General features: G+C 42.6%; 1 protein-coding gene across 2 annotated transcripts in view; it reads left to right on the top strand.

The window, feature by feature from the left end:
• The window catches only part of zbtb7a (zinc finger and BTB domain containing 7A), a 148,136-nt gene that overhangs the window by 37,107 nt on the left and 87,916 nt on the right, over nucleotides 1-23,113 (top strand). The window contains exon 2 of one of the 2 annotated variants that reach the window (XM_033046695.1): nucleotides 1,323-1,461. The exons of the other annotated variant lie outside the window; for it this stretch is intronic. Coding sequence (XP_032902586.1) covers nucleotides 1,370-1,461 — 92 coding nt within the window. The 5' untranslated portion in view covers nucleotides 1,323-1,369. The remainder of the gene's footprint in view (nucleotides 1-1,322; nucleotides 1,462-23,113) is intronic. 2 annotated transcript variants of the gene reach the window in all.

Below are 23,113 nucleotides of genomic sequence, written 5' to 3'. Positions count from 1 at the left end.
AGGAAAACGATATTCCCCCAATCCCATTCCCAAGTCTCCAAATGTTTAAAGCACTTTTATGCATGATGTATATGCAGGAAACAATGATTTTTCTCTTCACAATTTACGGAATATGAAACATAGAAACATAGAAAATAGGTGCAGGAGTAGGCCATTCGGCCCTTCGAGCCTGCACCGCCATTCAATATGATCATGGCTGATCATCCGACTCAGTATCCTGTACCTGCCTTCTCTCCATACCCACTGATCCCTTTAGCCACAAGGGCCACATCTAACTCCCTCTTAAATATAGCCAATGTACTGGCCACAACTACCTTCTGTGGCAGAGAGTTCCAGAGATTCACCACTCTCTGTGTGAAAAATGTTTTTCTCATCTCGACGAAGATGGCTATGGTAAAGAAGGAAGTGTAGGACAACTGCCTGCAGCATACAACCGGCAACATGGTGCCGTAGTTCTCAAAGCAGGTTGATCCAAGAACTGAGCTTGCCGGAAAAGTCCTCATTGCGGTGACACTTCTCCTTTAAAAGATGGGGGCGGTCGGAAAAAGACAGTTGAGCTTTCTCACACTTTAACCACAGCGGTGAGGGAATTGCAAGGAGGGGCTAAGTTAAGTAGCACCAATTGCTTATATATTCTGGTTTATTTTTGGGCATGAGCCCACCCTACTTGTTGCTGAGGAAATATATATTTTTAAACCCTGAGCATCGTCATTATTCGGCGCCAGTGTTTCTACTCTGACAAATCTGGTCATACACTTGATCATCTTTGCGCTTCAGGTCATGTTGTAACTATAGCAATGTTTCTGGATGATTTTGAACCAGCCCACCGATCAATAACAGCCTTGGCAGCCAGCAGCAAGCTCGTGCTTGCCACTTTAACCCACGGTGCAATTTTTGAGTAAACTGTCTGCCTTCCCACAACTACTCACAAGATTATACACATCTTAAAAAAAAAAACTTCCAGTTGAGACAGAATGGGGCTCTCTATGTTTTTTGAAAAAATGTTTTGGACTTCAGCATGGGATTGTAGTTTTGTTTAGTTTTAGTTGTGAAAGAGAAGGAAGGCTTCCTTGTGCTGAAGGGTGTTTCTGTGTGCTTGACTGGGAGGAGTCACTGAGCTTTGTCAGTAAAATAATCCTAAATTAACCCCAGTGGAGATACAATCATTAACACGCAAGGTGCTGGCTGGGAGGAGTTACTGAACCTTGTAGTGCAAGGAACCTGAACTGGCACCAGAAAAAAAGGTCGTCCTTTTTCCTCTTGGATGCCTGAGAAGTTTTGTGATGTTTTTGGTTAATGTCAATTTGTGTCTGTTAATTTAGCTTCCTCGCACTGCCAGGTAAAATTAAACTCCTCTGGCTGGTTCACGATGATGTCTTCGTCCATGTTGTTGAAACAGAAATATTACAAAAAATACCACTGCAAAAGCCAGCAGGGAAAACGAAATGTCAGTCGTAAAATGTGAGTAGTTCTGTTTTTACATTTCTTTGCTCTCGAATGTTACTTCCTACTCCAATCACGTCAGGTGACCGATTCTAGACAGTTTCTCAGTGTTGCTCTCGAATCAACCAAGAATAGGTCTGCAATTCGTGTTTTGACTTTGCATTTCTGTTCCGTCCCTCTCAGCCGACTATTTGAAGGAGCACCACGGTGAGAGTTTCCTGTTCATGATCCTTTCCACTGATCATGATGAGCCATTCCCTCACATTGGTGCCCCAGTCCTGCCCATTTTCTACTATTGTGTCGTAATATTTTCGTACACTTGAACATTTCAAAAACTTTGAGCCGCTGTTAACTAGCTTTTGTCATGGAGCTATAAATGTGCATGTTTATATAGCAGGTGGATATGTTTTGTTTGGATTATGCATACACTGGACTGAAAAGATTTTTCTTTCAGCATCATAATATGTTAAACATAATGTTGAACTTGCCATCAGTTTAGAGGAATCTTCTTGATGTGTTGATTATTGACCTTGTATGGTTGGCTTTTTTTCAAATGGAACTCGTTTTTAACAGCAAAAGATGTCTTACAAACGCATTAATCCTGTTTCTACACAGAACAGGGCACCGTGACCTTACTGGCAGTGTGACAGTGGTTTTGGTGAGCATGTTTGGTGCTGGTGTATTTTTTCCTGAGCTTTTAATTAAATTGTCATTAAATTGCAAAGAGATCCAGTGAATAATTGGTGTGGAACTAAGCCAAAACCACACGGTTGAAGAAGAGGAATCATTAGGATCCCCTCTCTAGATGTTCATTTACTGACTGACTGTGGATTTGGGTGAAGGCATCTTTCTAATATCTCCCCCACAGCAAGTCTGCTAAAGGATGGACAATACTCATATTGGTCGTAGAGCATGGGTTGCTCCAGTGAAAATGGTTTAAAGTTATTGCTGTTACTTCAGAGTACTGTTGAGCAACCATGTTAACTGCAGTACAGGCTCCAAACTTTTCTTTCACCTCCTTCTTCCCCCACCCCCACACGGATAATTTGACTACACCAGGCAGTTAAACCAGGAACTTCATCTGCCAGAAAAAACTGAAACACACCCCTTTTCAGAAACAGTACAGCAACTGCCACTTAATGCAAAAGACCCAAGTAGAAATGACAAGTTAAATATAGAGAAGGCAGTGAATAAATGTATGGATTAAAAGCAATGTGGCTGATAGGGTGGGGTTACAGATACTAAGGGGTGATACCATTGACACGCAATGCTGAATTATGGCATATTGCAACACTAATGCATTTGCATTCTTTTGTGTTATCAACTCATTATAAACACAGTGTACTTTATCCCTTGATATATTCCTAAAACAGTATGGCTTGTAAAGTAAGTCTGACCTCCGTGTGTTTTGTTTTGAGCATTCAGACTTGCATTGCATGGCAATTATTGTTTTCTACAGTAAGTCTGCCAGATGCTAATGATCATCTCTCCATTTTGGTCTGTTTTAAAAGAACAAAACTGTAACTACTTTTAAAGATGGTAAATCAACCATATTTACAATCTTGAAAAAATGTACTTTGTAGATGTCACCAAATTTTTCACCATCAATTGGAACTGTGACGAACAGTTGCCACGATGATGTTGTACCCTTCTGGTTAATTTGCACGCTGCAAAATTCCGCAAATGCCAATGAAGTCAATTAATTGTTAAGTGCGAAGTAAATATCGTCCGGAATGTTTAAAAAAAAATTCCCCTGCTCAAATCGTGTACTACTCATCTGAAATGCACCTGAGCATCTTTTACTTCCACTGGAGAGAGCACACTTGCCTTTCCAAGTTATCATACGTGAAAGGCAACGTGGCACTCCCTTAGTATTGCACTGAAAATGTCAGCTTCAACTATGTACTGAAGTCTCAAGTGATTGGACTCGACTACTTTTGAAACCTGGAGAGACGAGAGGCACTGAATATCAGTTGATTTTTTAACGTTGTTTGCCTATTTTGGTGCAGTGAGCTTCTCTTATTTTGAATTGGGGAGGAAAAAATATTGTTTAATTTTCTACTACAATGTGGGCCAAATCAATTCTGTACTCATCCAGTATCCTGCTGGGCCATCAATATCTCAGTAGCATAAATTCTTCTATTTTGTGATTAGGTATGAGAAGTTTAACTGTCCAGAAAGGTCATCCTGTCCTGAAGAAGTGGGGGCAATTATTTTGTGCAACTGAGGAGGGCAAGAATGGGAGACAACCACCTGATATAACTTGCAATGTGCTTTCAGAATTGTGTTACCTTGAGCTACCTGATGTGCCATTCCAGATTTTTTGCCACAGCGTATTGGTGGCCCGTTTCCATAGCAACCATAAATATCAGCATTTAAATGACTATGCTCAGACTGATTTACTTCAGTTTTATGAACCTATTTGTTTTTCAGCTTGGCTTCATTTGCTTTTTACAGCATTGGGTGCATTCTCATTTGTTTCTGTGAATTCTCTCCCCTCCCCCACCGCCCACTCACTTGCTGGAGTTCTGGCAATCCCCTCCTGCATAATGCTTGACCTGCCAATTAACTACATGCACATCTGATCTTCGCCCACTAAGTCAATGAAATTGCTGGGACACGGGTAGGGCTATATTACGCATTCTTAGTTGTCTTCGGGAAGATGGTGGTGGGCCTCAGTCTTGGATCACATAATTGTTGGGAACAATAAGAGTGGTTTTGGAGAACCAGCATGGCTTATTAGACCACGTGACTGGCCATAGAATCATGGAGACATTCAGCAGAAAGAGACACTTCAGTCCACAGAGTCCCTGCCGACTATCAACCATGCACGTGCATTAGGTTCAGGTTTGCTATTGTCCCATGTAGTTTTAGTATTGTCAGCTATAAGAGCTGCTGCCTCGCCACCAGAGACACAGGTTCAATCCTGAACTCTGTGCTGACTGTGTGGAGTTTGCATGCTCTGCCTGTAACTGCATGGGTTTCCTCCGGGTGCTCTGGTTTCCCCCCACATCTCAAAGACGTGCGGTTTGTAGGTTAATTGGCCTCTGTAAATTACCCTCATGTAAATAGTTTGTAGTGAGTGGATGAAAAAGTGGAACTACTGTGAATGGGTGATTGATGGTGGCTGTGGATGGTGGGCCAAAGGGCCTGTTTCCATGCTGTATCTCTAAACTAAACTAAACCGAGGTACAGTGAAAAGCTTTGTTTTGCATGCTGTCCAATCATATCAGGTAATACTATACATAAATACTGCCAAGTCAAACTCCAGTACAATAGGTAGGGCAAAGAGAGAGTGCAGAATATAGTTCTCAGCATTGTAGCACATCAGTTCCTACATCAATCCCATCCCATGTTTAATTCTCCGCTCATTGTCATTTACTCACCACGTATTCTACAATTCACCCTTGTACTATGAGCAATTTGTAGTGGCCAATAATCTATGGGATGTGGGAACACTTGGAGGAAACCGACAGTCACGGGGTGAATGTGCAAACTCCACACAGATAGCACCTGAGCTCAGGATTGAACTGGATCTCCAGGCAAGAACTCTTCTAGTTGTGCCACATTGCTGCACAGTTGAGGGAGCTCCCATGCTAATGTGAGGATGAGGCCCTATATGGGCCAGGCTGAATAAGGACTTCTATTAAGAATGAACCACGTGGAATTTTCGTTAACAACAATCTGACATGTTAAACAAGCTTTCTGCCTCTAGGCATTTTAAACCAAATTCAAATAGCAAAATTCAATATTCAAACCATCCTCCTATTCTCTGGATTATGAGTCCAGGCATCTTTATTAGTAATCAATATGTACCATACATAGTTTGACAAAAATCTTTCTGAAAAAAACAGATACTTTGCCTATTATTCTAAACTCCAAGCATTTTGCCGTCTTCAAACCATAGAGACAGTAAAGATTCAACGCACACTATTAATAACTGCACACTCATACATTTACCCGTGTTCAAGATTGTCTTCAAATGTCTTCACATTTCTTTGAAATCTGTGCTGTTACCTGGAGCCTTCCAGCCAATGCATTCGCCAATGGAATGAGTGCCTCTTGTGTACAGTAATTCTTCAAATTATGAAGATTTGCTTTATCAATTTGTAACTCTTTGAACCATTGACTCTGGGTAGGCATCTGGTTCAGTTTTACTAGCAGTGCGCCACTCTCTGTGATTAGGACGATGTACAATGAAGAAAAATACCTCCAATGCCATTCACCCAGCCTTTTTGAGTCATGACATTTCGCTTGGCAAAACATTTTCCTGGATGCATTCCTGACATAAATTGAGAAAATACTTTCATAGGAGGGCAATTGTAGACTTGCATCTGCTATATTAACCAAGTGCAGTAAGATTTTATCAGGGATCTAATGAAATGTGCTTCATCACCTGCCCCATGATTCAGAAGGCTGAAGGTTTGTGTTTCACCTGAGAGATTGCATAATTCTGACTTACACCTTGGATGAGATGTTGGTCCAAGGTTTGGGCTGCTTCTGAGGTAGACAAAATATTCCATTGCACCATTATTAAGAACAGGATAATTCTCCCCAATATCCTGGATAATATGAACCCCTCCACCAGCATTATTAAAATAGATTATGTAATTATGAAATTATCTATGATAGTGTGAGCTTATTTTGCACAAATGAGTGCAGAATTTCCCACATTACAAAAGTGACTATACTTTATTATTTCATGGGTAGATGCTAAATCTATCTGTAAATCATGAAAAGCATTGTATAAATGTAAATCTTGCTTTATTTCTCACACCTGCCGCCAGGTTTGTCTTGGTTGTTTTCAATGTAGCACTTCTCATAAAATGAGATTGGTCCGAACATTAATGTTAATGATATTCTATTGCTGCAGCATTCAAGGCTGGTGTTTGTTTACTCTTTATGTCATAGATAGAACCATTTGAGTCAAGAATGTTTTATTGTCATATGTAACGAAACGGAACAATACAATTCTTAATTGCAGCAGCACAACAGGTTTATAAACCTGTTGTGAGTCTGGAGTGCACCTTGTTTTCCTAACAACTGGATTGGTGGGGGGAGGAGGCACCGCATTTCAGCGATTTACAGTGAACCACACAACTTGACTCATGAATGGTTAAGCTGAACTACTATGATTAGGATAAAAGTGTTTAAAAAAAAAATATAGTAAAAACACTCCAAACGTCATGTTAAGAAGATACGTAATTCAATTCTTAATTGTTGTCCATTTCCTGCGGTTCAATTTAAAATAATCATTGGGAGGTAATGGGCTCATATCATATAATTGGGCAAGTTAGACACAAAATGCTGGAGAAACTCAGTGGAACAGACAGCATCTCTGGAGAGAAGGAATGGGTGACGTTTTGGGTCAAGACCCTTCTTCGGTCAGTCAGGTGAGAGGGAAACTAGAGATATGGAAGGGTTTCAAAGAGAATGTAAAATGTGAAAACAATAGATCAAAGCAGACGATGATCAAGGAAATATAGAATGATTCATTGTTGGTTGAGGGGAAGGTGATATTGAGGCATACAAATAGTAAAATTAATCAGGAGGACAGTGAAACTAGTCAGTGAACTAGGGGCAAACTGTGCTAAAATGCCACAAACTGAAAACCATATGGCATCCTTGCAGGTGTGACCTCTAACAATGAGGCAAAAAGATTATAATCCAATAGCTTTGCAGTTACAGGACAACCACAATTAAATCAAACATTTACAAAACATTTAGACAGTTACATGGACGGATTTAGAGGGAAATGGGCCAAATACACGTAGATGGGACTAGTATAGAAGGGACATGTTGGCCGGTGTGGGCAAGTTGGGCCAAATGGCCTGTTTCCATGCTGTAAGACTTGTATTTGTGTGTAATGGATTGTAATGTACAGTCGGGAAGTATGATGGAAACAGATTCAATGGTAATTTTCAGAGGTTTGGATAGAAGTCACAGAGGATCATTTCGTAAGGTCGTTGGTGGAATAAGTGACTGAATCTAAACACCAAGCAATGTCATAATTTTAGAATGATCTTCTTCGATCGCCTTATTATTTTCCCCCCTTGCTATCACTGTGACTTTCCTGCCCCACCAAGTTTGGATCTCTGCACTGTTACAGGTCAGGACTATTGTGCATCCCTATTCTATGGTGTTCTAACATTAATCATTCTGAGTCAGGTTTCTGGGTCCCATAGGATTCCTATGGTCAAATCCAATGCTTATCAACTTTTTAAGGCCTTCCTTAAAAGTTAAGTCTTTGATTATTTGTTATTTCCCCTAACATCTCCTTGTATGGGGCATTTTGCTATGTATAAATATTGTTCTGCTACTGTTGTAGAATATTTTTTGAGTAATAGCTTACTTCCAGGTGACATTTTCTCTTGATTTTTGAAATATTTTGGCCTGGTGTTTGTGTCTTATAAGCAAAAGGTATTTCAAGCAATGTGACGTCAAACCAGGAAGCTGTGCAATGTTTCTCCAACTCTGGTCAAAGGGCATTGCCATGGTGCTGTGGAAAGATAGGGATGATTATTAGTTGCACCAGCCCTAGAGGTCGAGAAATTAAAGATTTATCTCTTGAAAACTGCAGAAAGTAAGCCAGAAACAAAATCAGAAGCAAAAAAATGTGTTTTTGTCAAAAGCTTTAGTTTATTTCAGGTCCTCCCCCACTTTTGAGTGTTGGACTAATATATAGCCCATACATGCGAACTAGCATTTTGGAGACCAGTGGGGTGAATGTGGATGGATTTTCTAGCTGGCTCACCACTATCCCACAGCTGAGCCACATTTTCAAGGACTGGGGGTCAGGTTGAGCAGCACTGAACAGACTCTTTCACTCAATGAGTCAGTGAGGCAGGCTGGCGGTTAATCTTCCCACGCCCACTCACTCTCCCATCACAGCTATGTCTCTGATCCCCTCCCACTGCTTGTAACCCGACATGCTCGTTTCTGACTTGGGAACAAAGAGTTCTCAGGAATGGAACCCTGTCGTTAGCTGGGGACATCCTGTAAAATATTACAGGTGCAGGGCTGCAAAGTGAAAGGATACTTGTGGCCATTTGGGACACATGGTCAAGTTAAAAGTTAGGAACGAAAGCACCACTGATAAGTTCTCATTAACCATTAAATTGGGACAGGAGATGTAAACTACCAAATCAGGCTTAAAAAAACGCAAAAATCTCTATTCAATCATCTTGAAGTCCATATATTGACTCGTTTTTGGTATTAAGCAATTAGGGGGTATTGCAGTTGGAGGGTTTGGGGGGATTTTCTCTGCATTATAGTGAAAACACTTTCCACCCTTGGAGACATAATGTTATAAAATGCCCCAACTCTTCCATGCTGACCAATATGCCCATCTAAGCTAGTCCCATTTGCCCACTTTAGGCCTATTTCCTTCTAACCCTTTCCCCTCTCTGTATCAGTCTAAATGCCTTTTAATGTTATTATTGTACTTGCGTCAATTACTTTCTCTAGCAGCTTGCTCCATATGTATGGCATTCTCTGAAGAAGGTGCCCCTCTGGACGCTTTAAAATTATTCCCCTCTCACTTCAAATCTATGCACTCTCATTTTTGATACCTTCCCTGGGGGTAAAAAGACTGCATTATCTATGTTTAGTTTAGTTTATTGTCACGTGTATTGAGGCACAGTGAAAAGCTTTTGTTGCCAGTCAACAGAAACACAAAGCATGATTACAATTGAGCCATTTACAGTGTGTAGCCCCTCATGATTTTGTACACCTCTATAAGGTTACCCCTTGGTCTCCCGTGCTCCAAGGAATAAACACCTAACCTGCCCAACGTGGCTGATAACTCATCAGATTAGGAAAAGGGGAGGTGCAACGAGACCTCGGTGTCCTTGTACATCAGTCATTGAAAGTAAGCATGCAGGTACAGCAGGCAGTGAAGAATGCAAATGGCATGTGGGCCTTCATAACATGAGGAGTTGAGTATAGGAGCAAAGAGGTCCTTCTGCAGTTGTACAGGGCCCTAGTGAGACCACACCTGGAGTATTGTGTGCAGTTTTGGCCTCCAAATCTGAGGAAGGACATTCTTGCTATTGAGGGAGGGCAGCGTATGTTCACAAGGTTAATTCCCGGGATGGTGGGACTGTCATATGTTGATAGAATGGAGCAGCTGGGCTTGTATACTCTGGAATTTAGAAGGATGAGAGGGTATCTTATTAAAACATATAAGATTATTAAGGGTTTGGATACGATAAAGGCAGGAAACATGTTCACGATGTTGGGAGAGTCCAGAACCAGGGGTCACAGTTTACGAATAAGGGGTCGGCCATTTATAACGGAGATGAAGAAAAACTTTTTCACACAGAGTTGTGAGTGTGGCATTCTCTGCCACAGAAGGCAGTGTAGGCCAATTCACTGGATGTTTTCAAGAGAGAGTCAGATAGAGCTCTTAAGGCTATATGGCTCTTAAGAACATGGTACTAATTTTAGATGATCAACCATGATCATATTGAATGGCGGTGCTGGCCCAAAGGGCCAAATGGCCTACTCCTGCATCTATTTTCTATGTCTTCGTGTCCTGGTAGTGCTTTTGTAAATCTTCTTTACTCCCTTTTCAGTTTAATGACGTATTTCCGAGTACTAGCTCATCAATGTCATACAACTGAAACATAATGTCCCAGCTCCTGTACTAGATTCCACTACTGATGAATACCAGCCTGCCACCACCTTCACTACCCAGTTTACCTGTGACACCACTTTCAGGGAAGTATGTGCTTGTACATTGTGGTCCCTCTGCTCTACGATACTCCCCAAAGCCCACAAGATTCACAAGGATGTTGGCGGTATTGGAGGGCTTGAGTTGTAAGAAGAGTAGATAGACTGGAACTCTTTTCACTGGAGCTGAAGGGGGACCTTGTAGAGGTGCAGCCAGGGACGCTAGTGCAGTTTGGGCACAGATTCATGGATAGTAAAGGATTTCTCACAAATGGGTTTGGTGGAGATTTAGACAAAACGTATGAGCATTTCATGAACTGGATTGAAAGACAACTGTAAAAATTATAGTTTCTTTATTTATGGGTATAGTTAATTTTGGGGGAAGGAATGAACTACCGAAATGGGTACTTGTGTTTCTGAATGTGCCAAGGAAAATCTCAGATGTTTTGTGCAGTCGAGCAAACAATAGAATAATTGATTGCCTGTACAGAGATGTGTACCCTTGTGCAGAAGTATGACTTTTTACATGGAGTGCCCTCCATATTGTTTTGGACAAAGACCCATCATTTATTTATTTGCCTCTCTACTCCACAATTTGAGGTTTGTAATAGAAAAAAATCACATGTGGTTAAAGTGCACATTGTCACATTTTAATAAAGGCCATTTTTATACATTTTGTTTAAATTTATGCATAATGTCCCAAACATTATGGAGGACACTGTAACTACAACCTATCTAATTTTATCGCCAAATGTGCTTCAATGGTCAGCATAGATCAGCCATGATCATATTGTAAGGCAAGGCTGGTTTGACAGGCCTGGTGACCTACCCTTGCTATTTTCTTGGTTTCTAGTAATTTCAATGAGTAGGCCAACTGATGATCCCAAAGGCAGCGTGAACTAAACATGTAATGTTCAATAAATCGCATCAGTTTGGCAACATGACAAATGTATGCAGAACTGTTCCTCTGTTATACTAATATCATCGCTCTTCCCCAGCCTCTCAAGCTCTTCCCCAGACCTCTCTCCTTCCTTTGCCACTGATGGAACTTCTGTGTTGTTCTGAACCAGAGATTTTCTGTGCAATCACCCCTTCATTCTTGGATGTCAGCATCAAGATGAAGTAAATTCTCCTTTATCCGACATTTTACATCCGGAATTCTCATGCAATCAAAAAATTGTAAGAATATTAAGCTTTTGAATTTGACTCTCAAAAGTTCTGCTGAGCCTGATGAAAGTATCCAGAACACAGTGAATAAATTGCACCATCCTTTTCACTTAGAGAATTAAGTGATTTTTAGTTCAACAGCACAGCCCATGTTGGGCTATGTGTGAAAGTCTATGCATAGCCTACACAAGATTGTTTTATTGCTATGAAAATAGGCTCCAACTCTGAATTGTATATCGAGTGTTGTGTAAAAAAAAATGTTTACGTTAATTCCGTTTTATGAAAAAGGTTAATGCAGCTGAACACACAGTGTGCTGGACCAGCTCAACGGGTCACGCAGCATCTTCAGGAGAACATGGAGAGGCAATGTTTCATGTTTTGACCATTCGTCAGACTGATTGGAAAGTGGGGGGGGGGGGGGGGGGGGGCGGGATGCTGGAAGAGAGGAGGGGCAGGACAAATCCTGGCAAGTAATAGGCCGACATAGGTGAGGAGAGTTATTTGGTAGGCAGATGGTTGGACAAAAACCAGAGATGAAAAAACAGAAGGTGTGAGACAACAGGATTGAAGAGTTGACAGTTGTGAAACTAAAGGAAGGGATGTAGGTGGGAGGCGAGAATTGGGTGTGGGTCCAGGTGGGGCATGAGGAGGGAGGGGACGTTAAATGGAAAGGGGGAGGGTTATATTAGGTAATGCAGGTGCAGGTTGAAAACAGCAACATCCTCTTTGAAGACTTGGCACTTCGCTTAATGATTTTGATTTATTTGCTGTATTTAACATTGATAAAACATAGAATCGTAACAGGTCGGGACCCAGAACATCCATGTTCTCCAGAGATGCTGCCTGATATCCTGAGGTACTCTAGCACTTTGTGTCCTTTTTTTAGCATGAAGGTGGCTTGGTTCATTTAAGAAAAAATCAAACGGCCTTCAGTACCCGAGATGTTTAATGCAAGGCCTATCTTTGGGGAAAGTTCAATTAAAGAATTTCCACAGTTGAGAAATTGAGTATTTTACAAAAATGAAGAAATCTTTGATAAGTATCTCAGAAGGTTAAAAGAAGAAACTCCTTTGCATTTTTGACGTAAAATATATTTGGAAAATGGTAACAGGAGATTTATACATGTTAGTAAAGATGTAGCTGAATCGGGGGTGTAGCAGAGTCCGTGCCAAATGGCCCAGTCAGGGTGTGTCGGATGCCAATCCCTCTTTAAAAATATTTGATTGCCGCACCCCACCCAGTGTTCAGGGTCTGGTGTCATTCACTGAGTCAGTTTTATTTTCTCTGTAATATCTTTTCTCCATGAGCCACTGATTTTGCAAACTCTGGGCTCGAACCCAAGCATGGTCAAACATATTTTGTGGTCTTACACACCTGGAGTATGGTCTCCATGGTAACAGTAGTCTTTCAGCACCTCGCCCAAAAATGCATGCCTTCTGTTCGCAGTTTACCTGTACCATAGCCAAACTCGCCCATGTCTCTCTACTTAACATTCTAGATAACAATCAGGTGAAGGGACCTGGTTGTTTTTGTTGTTTTTCTCATTAAACAAAAATTGAAATTATTTATTTTAATGTCCGTCTTTTTAAATTGCACAACATGAGACCAAGTCACAATAGTTCACAATTCGGTCTGCTGATTAAAGTCAGATTGGTGGTCTACAGTGGTCACTGATAGGTCATAATGCTTGATTGAGATCATATCCAGTGCGCACTATAAAATCCCTGCATGTGACAAGATCAGATTCAGCTGGGAATGCCTCTTTTATTTGAAAGGGATCAGTGATTCACACTTGAATGAGATGACAGAGATGTAGGATAATAATGCAAAGTGATACCCATGTGGCATTGCCTGAAATAATGCATCTTAAGTTTGGCAAGTGTGTGAGAGCATGTATCCCACAAGCCCAAATGCCACTGTCTCTGCGAAGTCACTTTCAACAATCACACCAGTGCCCATGGGTTCACTGGGTCCCACTCTATCAAAACCTCCCATTTGAAATCCTTATCGTATTGTTCAGGATTGGACCCATTTCTTGCTATCTTTGTGACCATCTTCAGCTTCACAACTTACCACAGAACTCTGCAATCAGGCCACCTTTGTCACTCCTACATTCAGTTTCCAAATCAGTTTGTGATTACGATGCAGGCTTGAAAGCTTTTCACTGTACCTCGGTACACATGACAATAAACTAAACTCAACTCGAGGAGGAGGCCATTTACCCCATTAAGTCCATGCCATTTCTCAGTGGAGCAATCCCACTAGTCCTATTGCCCCTCTTTATTTCGTGGAGCCCTGGAAATTCTCTCTCTGATGCCCAACAACTCCCTTTTGATTCTTTTGCCACTAATTTACATTAAGGAGCTATTTACAGTAGGCAATAAACTCACTAATACAACTTTGGGATGTAGAAAGGAACCAGAGCACTCAGCGAAATTCTACGTGGCCAAATGCAGAGCGTGCATGCTCTGTGCCGATGCCAGTCCAGGTGGGAACTAAGATCCTGGAGCCTGAGGCAACAGTGCTGATTGCCGTACCATGTGGTGTAAGCCTTGCTATTCAACTACCCCAACTCTCTCCCATCCTCCTTCCTCCCCTCTTGGAGGACATTGCTTAAAACCTCTCTCTTTCATTTAGCCCCTTCCAGTGTCTTCTGTTGCGATTTATTGTCCTTGTACTCTGTTTATGCTCTGGTGAAATTTCTTGAACGTTTTGTTACATTGGATGTAACTATTGTAATAGTGAGCAAATATAACATTGTTGACGACAATAAAGAGAATCCGGAAGTGGCGGCGCTGTGAAACGGCTGCGGCTCGCCTGCAGTCTGCCTGTTTTTACTTTTTTGTGTTGTTTTTTGTGTTTTGTTCAGTTAAACTTTTGGTTATTAGGTTGTGTTATGTGTGGGGGGGGGGGTGAAACAGGGCTTTCTGTCACTCCCTTCAGGGGAATGCGACTTTCTTGTCGTATCCCCCTTCTCTTCCCCCGTCTGAGCTGAGGCCTAATGGCGGAGCTGGTGGCCTCCAACCTGCGACCGACCTCGAAGATCCGGAGGTAGAGCCAGCCAGGACTTACCAACGCGAGGCTGGCCGTCTTCGAGCTGTGGCGGCGTTCGGGCAGCGGCTCGACTCGGCGCTCCGGTGAGGGTGGACGGCGCGGGGCTGAGACACTCCTGTGAGGGCGGCCCGGCTCCCGGCTGGAAGGCGCCCCCGTGTGGGCGGCCCAGCTCCCGGCTGGAAGGCGCTCCCGTGGGGGCGGCCCGGTGCGGGGCTGAGACGCTCCCGTGTGGGCGGCCCGGTGCGGGGCGGAGACGGTGCTCCGGTGGCTGAGGCGGCGTTCTGGCGGCGGCGACCTGAATCCGGGGCTCGGCCGCGGGCCAGTGGATGACATCGTCGGGAGCTCGCGGGTCACAGGTTGATGCCTGTTTTCCGGAGCTCCCGTGGCAACAACTGCGTCCGCTGGACTGGAGGGCGGCAGCTTCGACCACCCCTGGACCGCGGAGCTCGAACCGCGGGACTGACTTACCATCGCCCAGTGGGGTATCGCCTCAGCGCAGAGGGAGAAGAGGAGGGAAGAGACAGCAACCCTAAGACTTTTGCCTCCATCACAGTGAGGAGGTGCTTGGTGAACTCACTGTGGTGGATGTTAATTTGTGTTTATTGTGTGTTGTTTATTATTACATGTATGGCTGCAGGCAACGACATTTCGTTCAGACCGAAAGGTCTGAATGACAAATAAAGGATTCAATAAACCAGACAGCTGTTTGAAGAAGGTAGACACAAAATGCTGGAGTAACTCAGCAGGTAAGGCAGCATCCCCGGAGAAAAGAAATGGGCGACGCTTCGGGTCGAGACCCTTTTCTGCAGAGATGCTGCCTCACCTGCTGAGTTACTCCAGCATTTTGTGTCTACCATCGATTTTAACCAGCATCTGCAGTTCGTTCTTACACAATCTGTTTGAAGAAAGTTCTCGACTCGAAACAGCACCACATTCTCCAGAAATGCTGCCTGACTGACTGAGTTACTCCATTACTTTGTATCCTATCTGGAACTCATACTTGGTCTGTGCTTGCAAAGATGCTACATAAATGTAAGCCTTTATTTCTTGATAAATAGAATTTTGCTTTGTCATATTTTTTTTTCATGAACCAAAACATAAAATAACCTATTTCTAATTGGCAAAGGAAAATTCGTTTGCAAAACACTGTATAAGCTTTGATTTTCCTTAAACTGTCAAAGGATTATTATTGAAATCGGCAACAGTGGAATGTTTTCATTAAACACTGTCACCACAGCATGTAACTTCAGTGGAATTGCAGCCCTTTGAGAATTTTGATAGCCTTCCTGTAGCAATTAAATATGTATGTAAACCTGGAGTGAACTAATGAATCATTGTATGAAGTTGCCATAAATTGTACTAGCAGTTATCTGCAAATAAAAGCATCTTTAGCAGACAGAGAAAAAGGCAGGCACATTGTGTTATCAATCATCTTTCCTGTAGAGCATCACTTAAACCTATGACTATTTGGAGCCGACAGTGTCAGATCCCCTCCCAATGAAGCTGGCCAATCTTGGCCTGTGTGACCATTCTATATTATTGCTTTTAGTCGCAATGATTCCGATTTAAGGAAGTTCTGGAAGGGGAGCTAGTGAGAATCAGAGTGTTCCCACTCCTTATTCCCACCTTATGACTCTTGCTTCTCGCACTAATGTATACATGCTTATTTTGTTGAATAGGTGAGGATGATTGGATGTACACCATGTGGTTACTATAACGGCATCAGATAACATAGATGATGTTGTATTGAGACTTAAGACACTGAGCTGTGCTTGAAGTTATCACCTTTGGAAGAGCAGCAGGGAAAATTGGAGGATGGAGGTTGGGGGGAGGGTACTATCAGGGGCCGTAGAGCGTTTTTGAAAGTGGGAGGGTGGGGGGCTGAGTGATCACTGATCACTAGGACTTTTTGAAATTTGGCAGGGACTTTTTAAAATTTGATGTATTCAAATCATGTTTTAGTGCATTGTAGAAGTATGATTTTAATGTTTTTTGTTTGAAGTATTTTTAAGATAATGTAGGGCCTACATGAGAGATAGGAGCAGGTGATTATTATTTTTGTTATTGCTCGACCTCCAAAAACTGGGGGATAATAATACAGGCCATGCCCCACCTCAAAAAGTGGGGGATATATCCCCCATCCCCCCCCCCCCCCCCCCCCCCCCGATCGACGCTTGTGCCTTCCACGGTACAGAACATTTGACAAAAAAAACGTTTGAATGTGTTATAATTTCAAGTACTATTTTTTTTGTTTGTATTTGGAAAAAGGGACAAGAAATAATCATAACTTTTACTGATTTTGCAAAGTCATACAAATTATGTTTTGCTCGAGGGAAACAAATCAGAGTATTTTCAAAGTATGCGTTCTCCTTTTGATGTATATTTCATTTTGATTTGAATTTAGAATCATCAAACCATGACATTAATAAAGGGGGTGTATGTTTGTGGAAACTTTACTTTTTTTAAAGTAAGACTTTCGAGAAATCACTGAGTCTCTTGCCCAGAGTAGGTGAATCGAGGACCAGAGGACAGATTTAAGGTGAAGGGGAAAAGATTTCATAACTTTTTCCACACAAAGGGTGGTGGGTGTATGGAACAAGCTGCCAGAGGAGGTGGTTGAGGCAGGGACTATCCCAACATTTAAGAAACAGTTAGACTGATACATGGATATGACAGGTTTGGAAGGATATGGACCAAAAGCAGTTAGTATAGCTGGGACATGTTGGCGGGTGTGGGCAAGTTGGGCCGAAGGGACAGTTTTCACACTGTATCACTCTATGACAACATTATACCTCCACCATGCATGAATGATTCAAAATCAAGTGGTCGAGTTTTAATGCCATATACTAAAGCATGGAAACATAGAAAATAGGTGCAGGAATAGGCCATTCGCCCCTTCGAGCCAGCGCTGCCGTTCAATATGATCATGGCTATTTATCTAAAATCAGTACCCCTTTCCTGTTTTTTTTCCCCATATCCCTTGATTTCGCTAGCCCCTAGAGCTAAATGTAACTCTCTTGAAAACATCCAATGAATTGGCCTCCACTATCTTCTATGGCAGAGAATTCCACAGTTTCACAACTCTGGGTGAAGAAAGTTTGTCCTCATCTCAGTCCTAAATGGCCTACCCCTTATTCTTAAATTGTGACCCCTAGTTCTGGACTCCCCCAACATTGGAAATATTTTTCCTGCAGTTACAGTAAGTGAAAATCTAGCAGGCAAGCAGGATGCTTTCTCCAGCCACCCCCATTTGAAGGCCATTATCTTCCACCGCCTCTACCCAGTGCTTGGTACCTATTTCCAGCAGCCACTAGTTGTCCTCCAGGATGCACCGAGCCACATCCATGCCTGGGCGAATTCGGCGCAGAGACTCTCACGGTAGCGGCGCAATGCTTCCGACGCCTCTGATGCTCGGGACTCTTGCACTGAGGCTGCTCTATTATTATTATCTTTCTGCCATTTAGTTCCTATTTAGTGGAAGCGTTGGCAGTATGGGGGTTGCACTGTTATAGTTGAAACAAAAGTTCCAGAGAGCTCAGATTTGTAGTTAAGGGCAAAGGGTGAACTTCTCAGTAAGTTGTTTACTTTAATATTCCATAAACTTGAGCGCTGTTACAGCCTCTAGACCTTTCATATGTCATTTCTATTTATGATCATACGATATTTCAAAATTAATTTCAAAACAAATTTTTATATATCAATCATTTGTGACATTGAAATGGAAACAGGTGAAGGTATAAAATAACATGGCACCATTATTCATATATTCTTATGCAACATAGGAGTTCTTTTGTCCTATTGAGTCTATGCCGACTCTCGGAATAGTCCCATCATTCCCATTCTCCCACTTATTTACTTGCAACCTATTTTCTTTAACATGTCCAGAAATTCCACCCTGAATCTGCTACCACGCAGCTACCACCAGGAGTAATTTACAGTAGTCATTTAACCAAGCAACCAGCATGTTTTTCGGATGTCGGGAAAAATCAGAACACTTGGGGAAACCCCAAGAAGTCACAGAGATAACGTGCAGACTCCACAAAGACAACATTGAAGATCATAATCGATTACACTGTTGTACCACTGTGCTGCCAAGAACAAAGAAATCACCCCAATGTCCTGAATTACTTAACAAAATATATTATCTGTCACTAATCAGACTGCTATATATGAGCATACAAATATTGGTTATTTACATTTCCTACATCACCATAGTGATCACATTAAAATATGTTCTGTGCAAGAAGGAACTCCAGATGCTGGTTTAAACCGAAGATAGACGCAAAAAGCTGGAGTAACTCAGCGGGACAGGCAGCATCTCTGGAGAGAAGGAATGGGTGATGTTTCGGGTCGAGACCCTTCTTCAGAGCAGTGAGAGAAGATGTTGCAGAACTCTCGTCGGAGAGAGGAGGAGAACTTCTTCAAAGTAGACATAGATGTTCTCATCGGTTGTCAACCCCTTGGGGATCCCAAGGCCGAGTTGCTGTAGAAATTAGTTACTAAAGAAAGTTCTTTCAAGTTCTGAGAACAAAGGGCAATATGATGTGCCACAAGCTTCCTCACCGATACCACATCTGTTCTGAAACTGTAGGATGAAATTTTTATGACAAAATATGGTGGAAGGATTTCTGCACATAGCCCATGAGAGGAATTGAAGTCGGAAAATATTTGTGGAATTAAGAGCTGGATCACTTGAGTTGGGATTTTCAGCTCTCTTTCAGCAGACTGTACGTCATCACATATAAAGAAAAACAAACCTGAAAGCTTTGTGCCTTAATGCGTGGAGCATTTGTAATAAGGCGGATGAATTGAATGAGCCATTAGTAGTTAAGGGATATGATATAGTTGGAATTACAGAGACATGGCTCCAGGGTGACCAAGGCTGGGAGCTAAACATGTAGCGGTATTCAATATTCAGGAATTTAATGCAGCAGTAAGGACAGACATTAGCTAGGATGCGGTAGAATCGGTATGGGTAGATTTGCAAAATAGCCAAGGGCAGAAAACGCTTGTTACAGACTACCAAACAGCAGTAGAGAGGTTGGGGTTAGCATCAAGCAGGAAATTAGGGATGAATGTAGCAAAGATACAGCAGTTATCATGGGTGAATTTAATCTACATATAGATTGGGCCAACCAAATTGGTAACAGCGTGAGGAGGAGGATTTCCTGGACTGTATACAGGATGTTTTTTTATGCCAATATGTAGAGGAACCGACTAGAGGGCAGACCATCCTAGACTGGGTATTATGTGATGAGGAAGGATTAGTTAGCGATCTTGATGTGCAGAGCCCCCTGGGTAACTGACCATAATATGGTGGAATTCTGCATTAGGATGGAGAGTGTCACGGTTAATTCAGAGACTAGGGTCCTGAACAAAGAAAGAAGACTGAAGATATGAGACGGGAATTGGCTAGGATAGACTGGCAAATTATATTTAAAGGGTTGACGGTGGAGATGCAATAGCAAAGATTTAAAGACCGCATGGATGAAATCCAAAAATTGTTCATCCCTGTCTGGTAAGGCGGCTCAACCGTGGCTAACGAGGGGAATCAAGGATAGTGTTAAATCCAAGGAAGAGGCATATAAATTGGCCGGAGGAAGCAGCAAGCCGGAGTACTGGGAGAAATTTGGAATTCAACAGAGGGGGCCAAAGGGGTTAATTAAGAGGGGGGGAAAAAGATCATGAAAGAAAGTTTGCGGGGAATATAAAAACTGCGGGGAAAGCTTCTTTAGGTATGTAAAAAGGAAAAGATTAGTGAAGACAAATGTAGGCCCCTTATAATCAGACAGCTGAATTTATAATGGGAAAACAAGGAAATGGCAGAAGAGTTAAACGAGTACTTTGGTTCTGTCTTCACTAAGGATGACACAAACAATCTCCCAGAAATACTAGGGGACCGAGGATCTAGTGGGAGGGAGGAACTGAAGGGAATCTACATTAGTCAGGAAATGGTGGTGGGACTAAAGGCAGATACATCCCCAGGGCCTGATGGCCTGCATCCCAGAGTACTCAAGGAAGTGACCCAAGATATCGTGGATGCATTGGTGATTATTTTCCAATGTTCTCTCGATTCTGGATCAGTTCCTGTGGACTGGAGGGTAGGTAATGTAACTCCACTTTTTGGAAAGTAGAGACAGAATCGCAAGGATTTTTGAAGGGGAAATCATGCTGCTTGACTAATCTTCTGGAATTTTTTGAGGATATGACAAGCAGAATGAATAAGGGAGAGCCAGTGGATGTGGTGTATCTGGACTTTCAAAAAGCCTTTGACAAGGTCCCACACAAGCGATTAGTGTGCAAAATTAGAGCACATGGTATTGGGAGTAGGGTATTGACATGGATAGAGAACTTGTTGGCAGACAGCAAACAAAGAGTAGGAATTCACGGGTCCTTTTCAGAATGGCAGGTAGTGAGTAGTGGGATGCCACAAGACTCGGTGCTGGGACCCCAGTTATATATATTAACGATTTAGACGAGAGAATTAAATGTAACATCTCCAAGTTTGCGGATGACACAAAGCTGGGTGCCAGTGTGAGCAGCGAGGAGGCTGCAGGGTGACTTGGATAGGTTGGGTGAGATGGCAGATGCAGTATAATGTGGATAAATGTGAGGTTATCCACTTTGGTGGCAAGAACAGGAAAGCAGATTATTATCTGAATGGTGCCAGATTAGGAAAAGGGTAGGTGCAACAAGACCTGGGTGTGCTTGTACATCAGTCAAGCAGGAAGGTACAGCAGGCAGTGAAGAAAGCTAATGGCATGTTGGCCTTCATTGCGAGAGGGTTTGAGTTTAGGTGCAAGGAGGTCATACTGCAGTTGTGCAGGGCCCTGGTGAGACTGCTCCTGGAGTATTATGTGCAATTTTGGTCTCCTAATTTGAGGAAGGACATTATTGCTATTGAGGGGGTGCAGCGTGGGTTCACCAGGTTAATTCCCAGGATGGCAGGACTGACATATGATGAAAGAATGGGTTGACTGGGTTTGTATTCACTGGTATTTAGAAGGATGAGAGGGAATCTTATAGATACACATAACATTCTTAAAGGATTGGACAGGCTAGATGCAGGAAAAATGTTCCCGATGTTGGGGGAGTCCAGAACCAGGGGTCACAGTTTAGGAATAAGGGGTAGGCCATTTAGGACTGAGATGATGACAAACTTTCTTCACCCAGAGAGTTGTGAATCTGTGGAATTCTCTGCCACAGAAGGCAGTGGAGGCCAATTCACTGGATGTTTTCAAGAGGGTTAGATTTGGCTCTTAGGGCTAAAGGAATCAAGGGATATGGGGGGAAAACAGGAGCAGGGTATTGATTTTAGATGATCAGCCATGATCATATTGAATGGTGGTGCTGGCTTGAAGGGCCAAATGGCCTACTCTTGCACCTATTTTGTCTGTGTTTCTATTTATGTGTTGCAGACTGGATCAGATATGACTTTGAACAGCTTTTACTGAATTACTTGCTGAGCTTTCTGCTGCTGTTGTGGGTTGGAGAGAATAACGGTGGATGGGAAATCGATGCACTCTAATAATATTAGCACACCTCAGAGCTGCCCAAATTCCTGGAATGTAACTTATTTCCTTTTGTATTTGCACGCATAAATATAAACACTGACATAAAGCCTAGGAAGTTCTGACACAAAATGTTACGTTGATAATTGCACTCAGCTTTTTTTTATTTCATTTTGTCTCTATTTAACAAATTTGTTGAATAAACATCCTCATTATAATTGCTTTGATTCAGGGGAAAGAGTCCAATGTTCAAATTACAATTATTCAGTAATCACATTAATTTTTTTTAGGCATAGCAAAAATTAGACCCATGTTCCCATTGTTTTATGGGTGTTTTTGATATGTTAGGGTAACCCCCAACAACCTTCTTTCCACCTGTACCAGGGACGTGTGGTCAGGAGAGGCAGGGGAGGCAGAGCCTCGCCTGTCATACTCCCAATGAAAATAACTGTTAAGAAAAGTAAAGAATAATAATAATAAAATAAAAATAAATATAAAGATTTTTCCACTGATCTGTGTTATAAATGTCATTTCTATATGAATCTAATCATTTTTTATAGTCAAAATCGCCAAATTTGCACAGCTCCGCTTCAAATACAGGAAGAGATGAGAGGTGAGGCAGCAACGAGCTGAGCCTCCCCTCTGCGCAACCCCTCAGAAACTGGATGGAGCGCGAGCAATAAGCGTGTGCCTGTTACTATCTCTCTGTATGTCACCAATGTAATGTTTGTAAACCCCTTCATCACATGTCCGCCTTCCATAGTCCAGGCAGCTTATTTCACTTATAAATATATTAAATTTAGGCTCGCTGGTCTCATCATAAAACTGCAATGAAAAAGCACCAGGTGAGGCAGCGATCACATCTGCCTCACTGAGGGGGCGTGTCTTGAGCCCAGTGGAGGGAAAGCGAGCGTCAATTGCGTAGGCTCGGCCCACGTAATTGACTCTACCTCACTCTCCCTCCACGTTAGCTAGCTTCAGCAGCGGCGGTGCAGCACTGGATTCCACCGCTGGCAGCGCTGACTTTCCAGCCACAGGCGGCGTTGACTGGTAGGTTGATTCGTTGATTCGCTGATTTGTAGCGGCCGATTCGGAGGCTCTGGGCCCCAATTGGGCCCCGCGCCTAAGTGGCTCCCGTGCTGGAATAATGTACTCTCGGCTCGGGTAGATCTACCCCGGGTGGAGGGGAGAGAGAGGGGTGGAGAGAGAGTAGAGGGGTGGAGGGGGAAGCAAGGGGTAGACGGGGAGGGGGAATGGAGAAGGGG

Source organism: Amblyraja radiata, chromosome 29 (assembly GCF_010909765.2).
Source record: "Amblyraja radiata isolate CabotCenter1 chromosome 29, sAmbRad1.1.pri, whole genome shotgun sequence".
NCBI lineage: Eukaryota > Metazoa > Chordata > Chondrichthyes > Rajiformes > Rajidae > Amblyraja > Amblyraja radiata.
The sequence above is the reverse complement of the archived record's forward strand: the minus strand, read 5'-3'. Positions and strand labels throughout refer to the sequence as shown.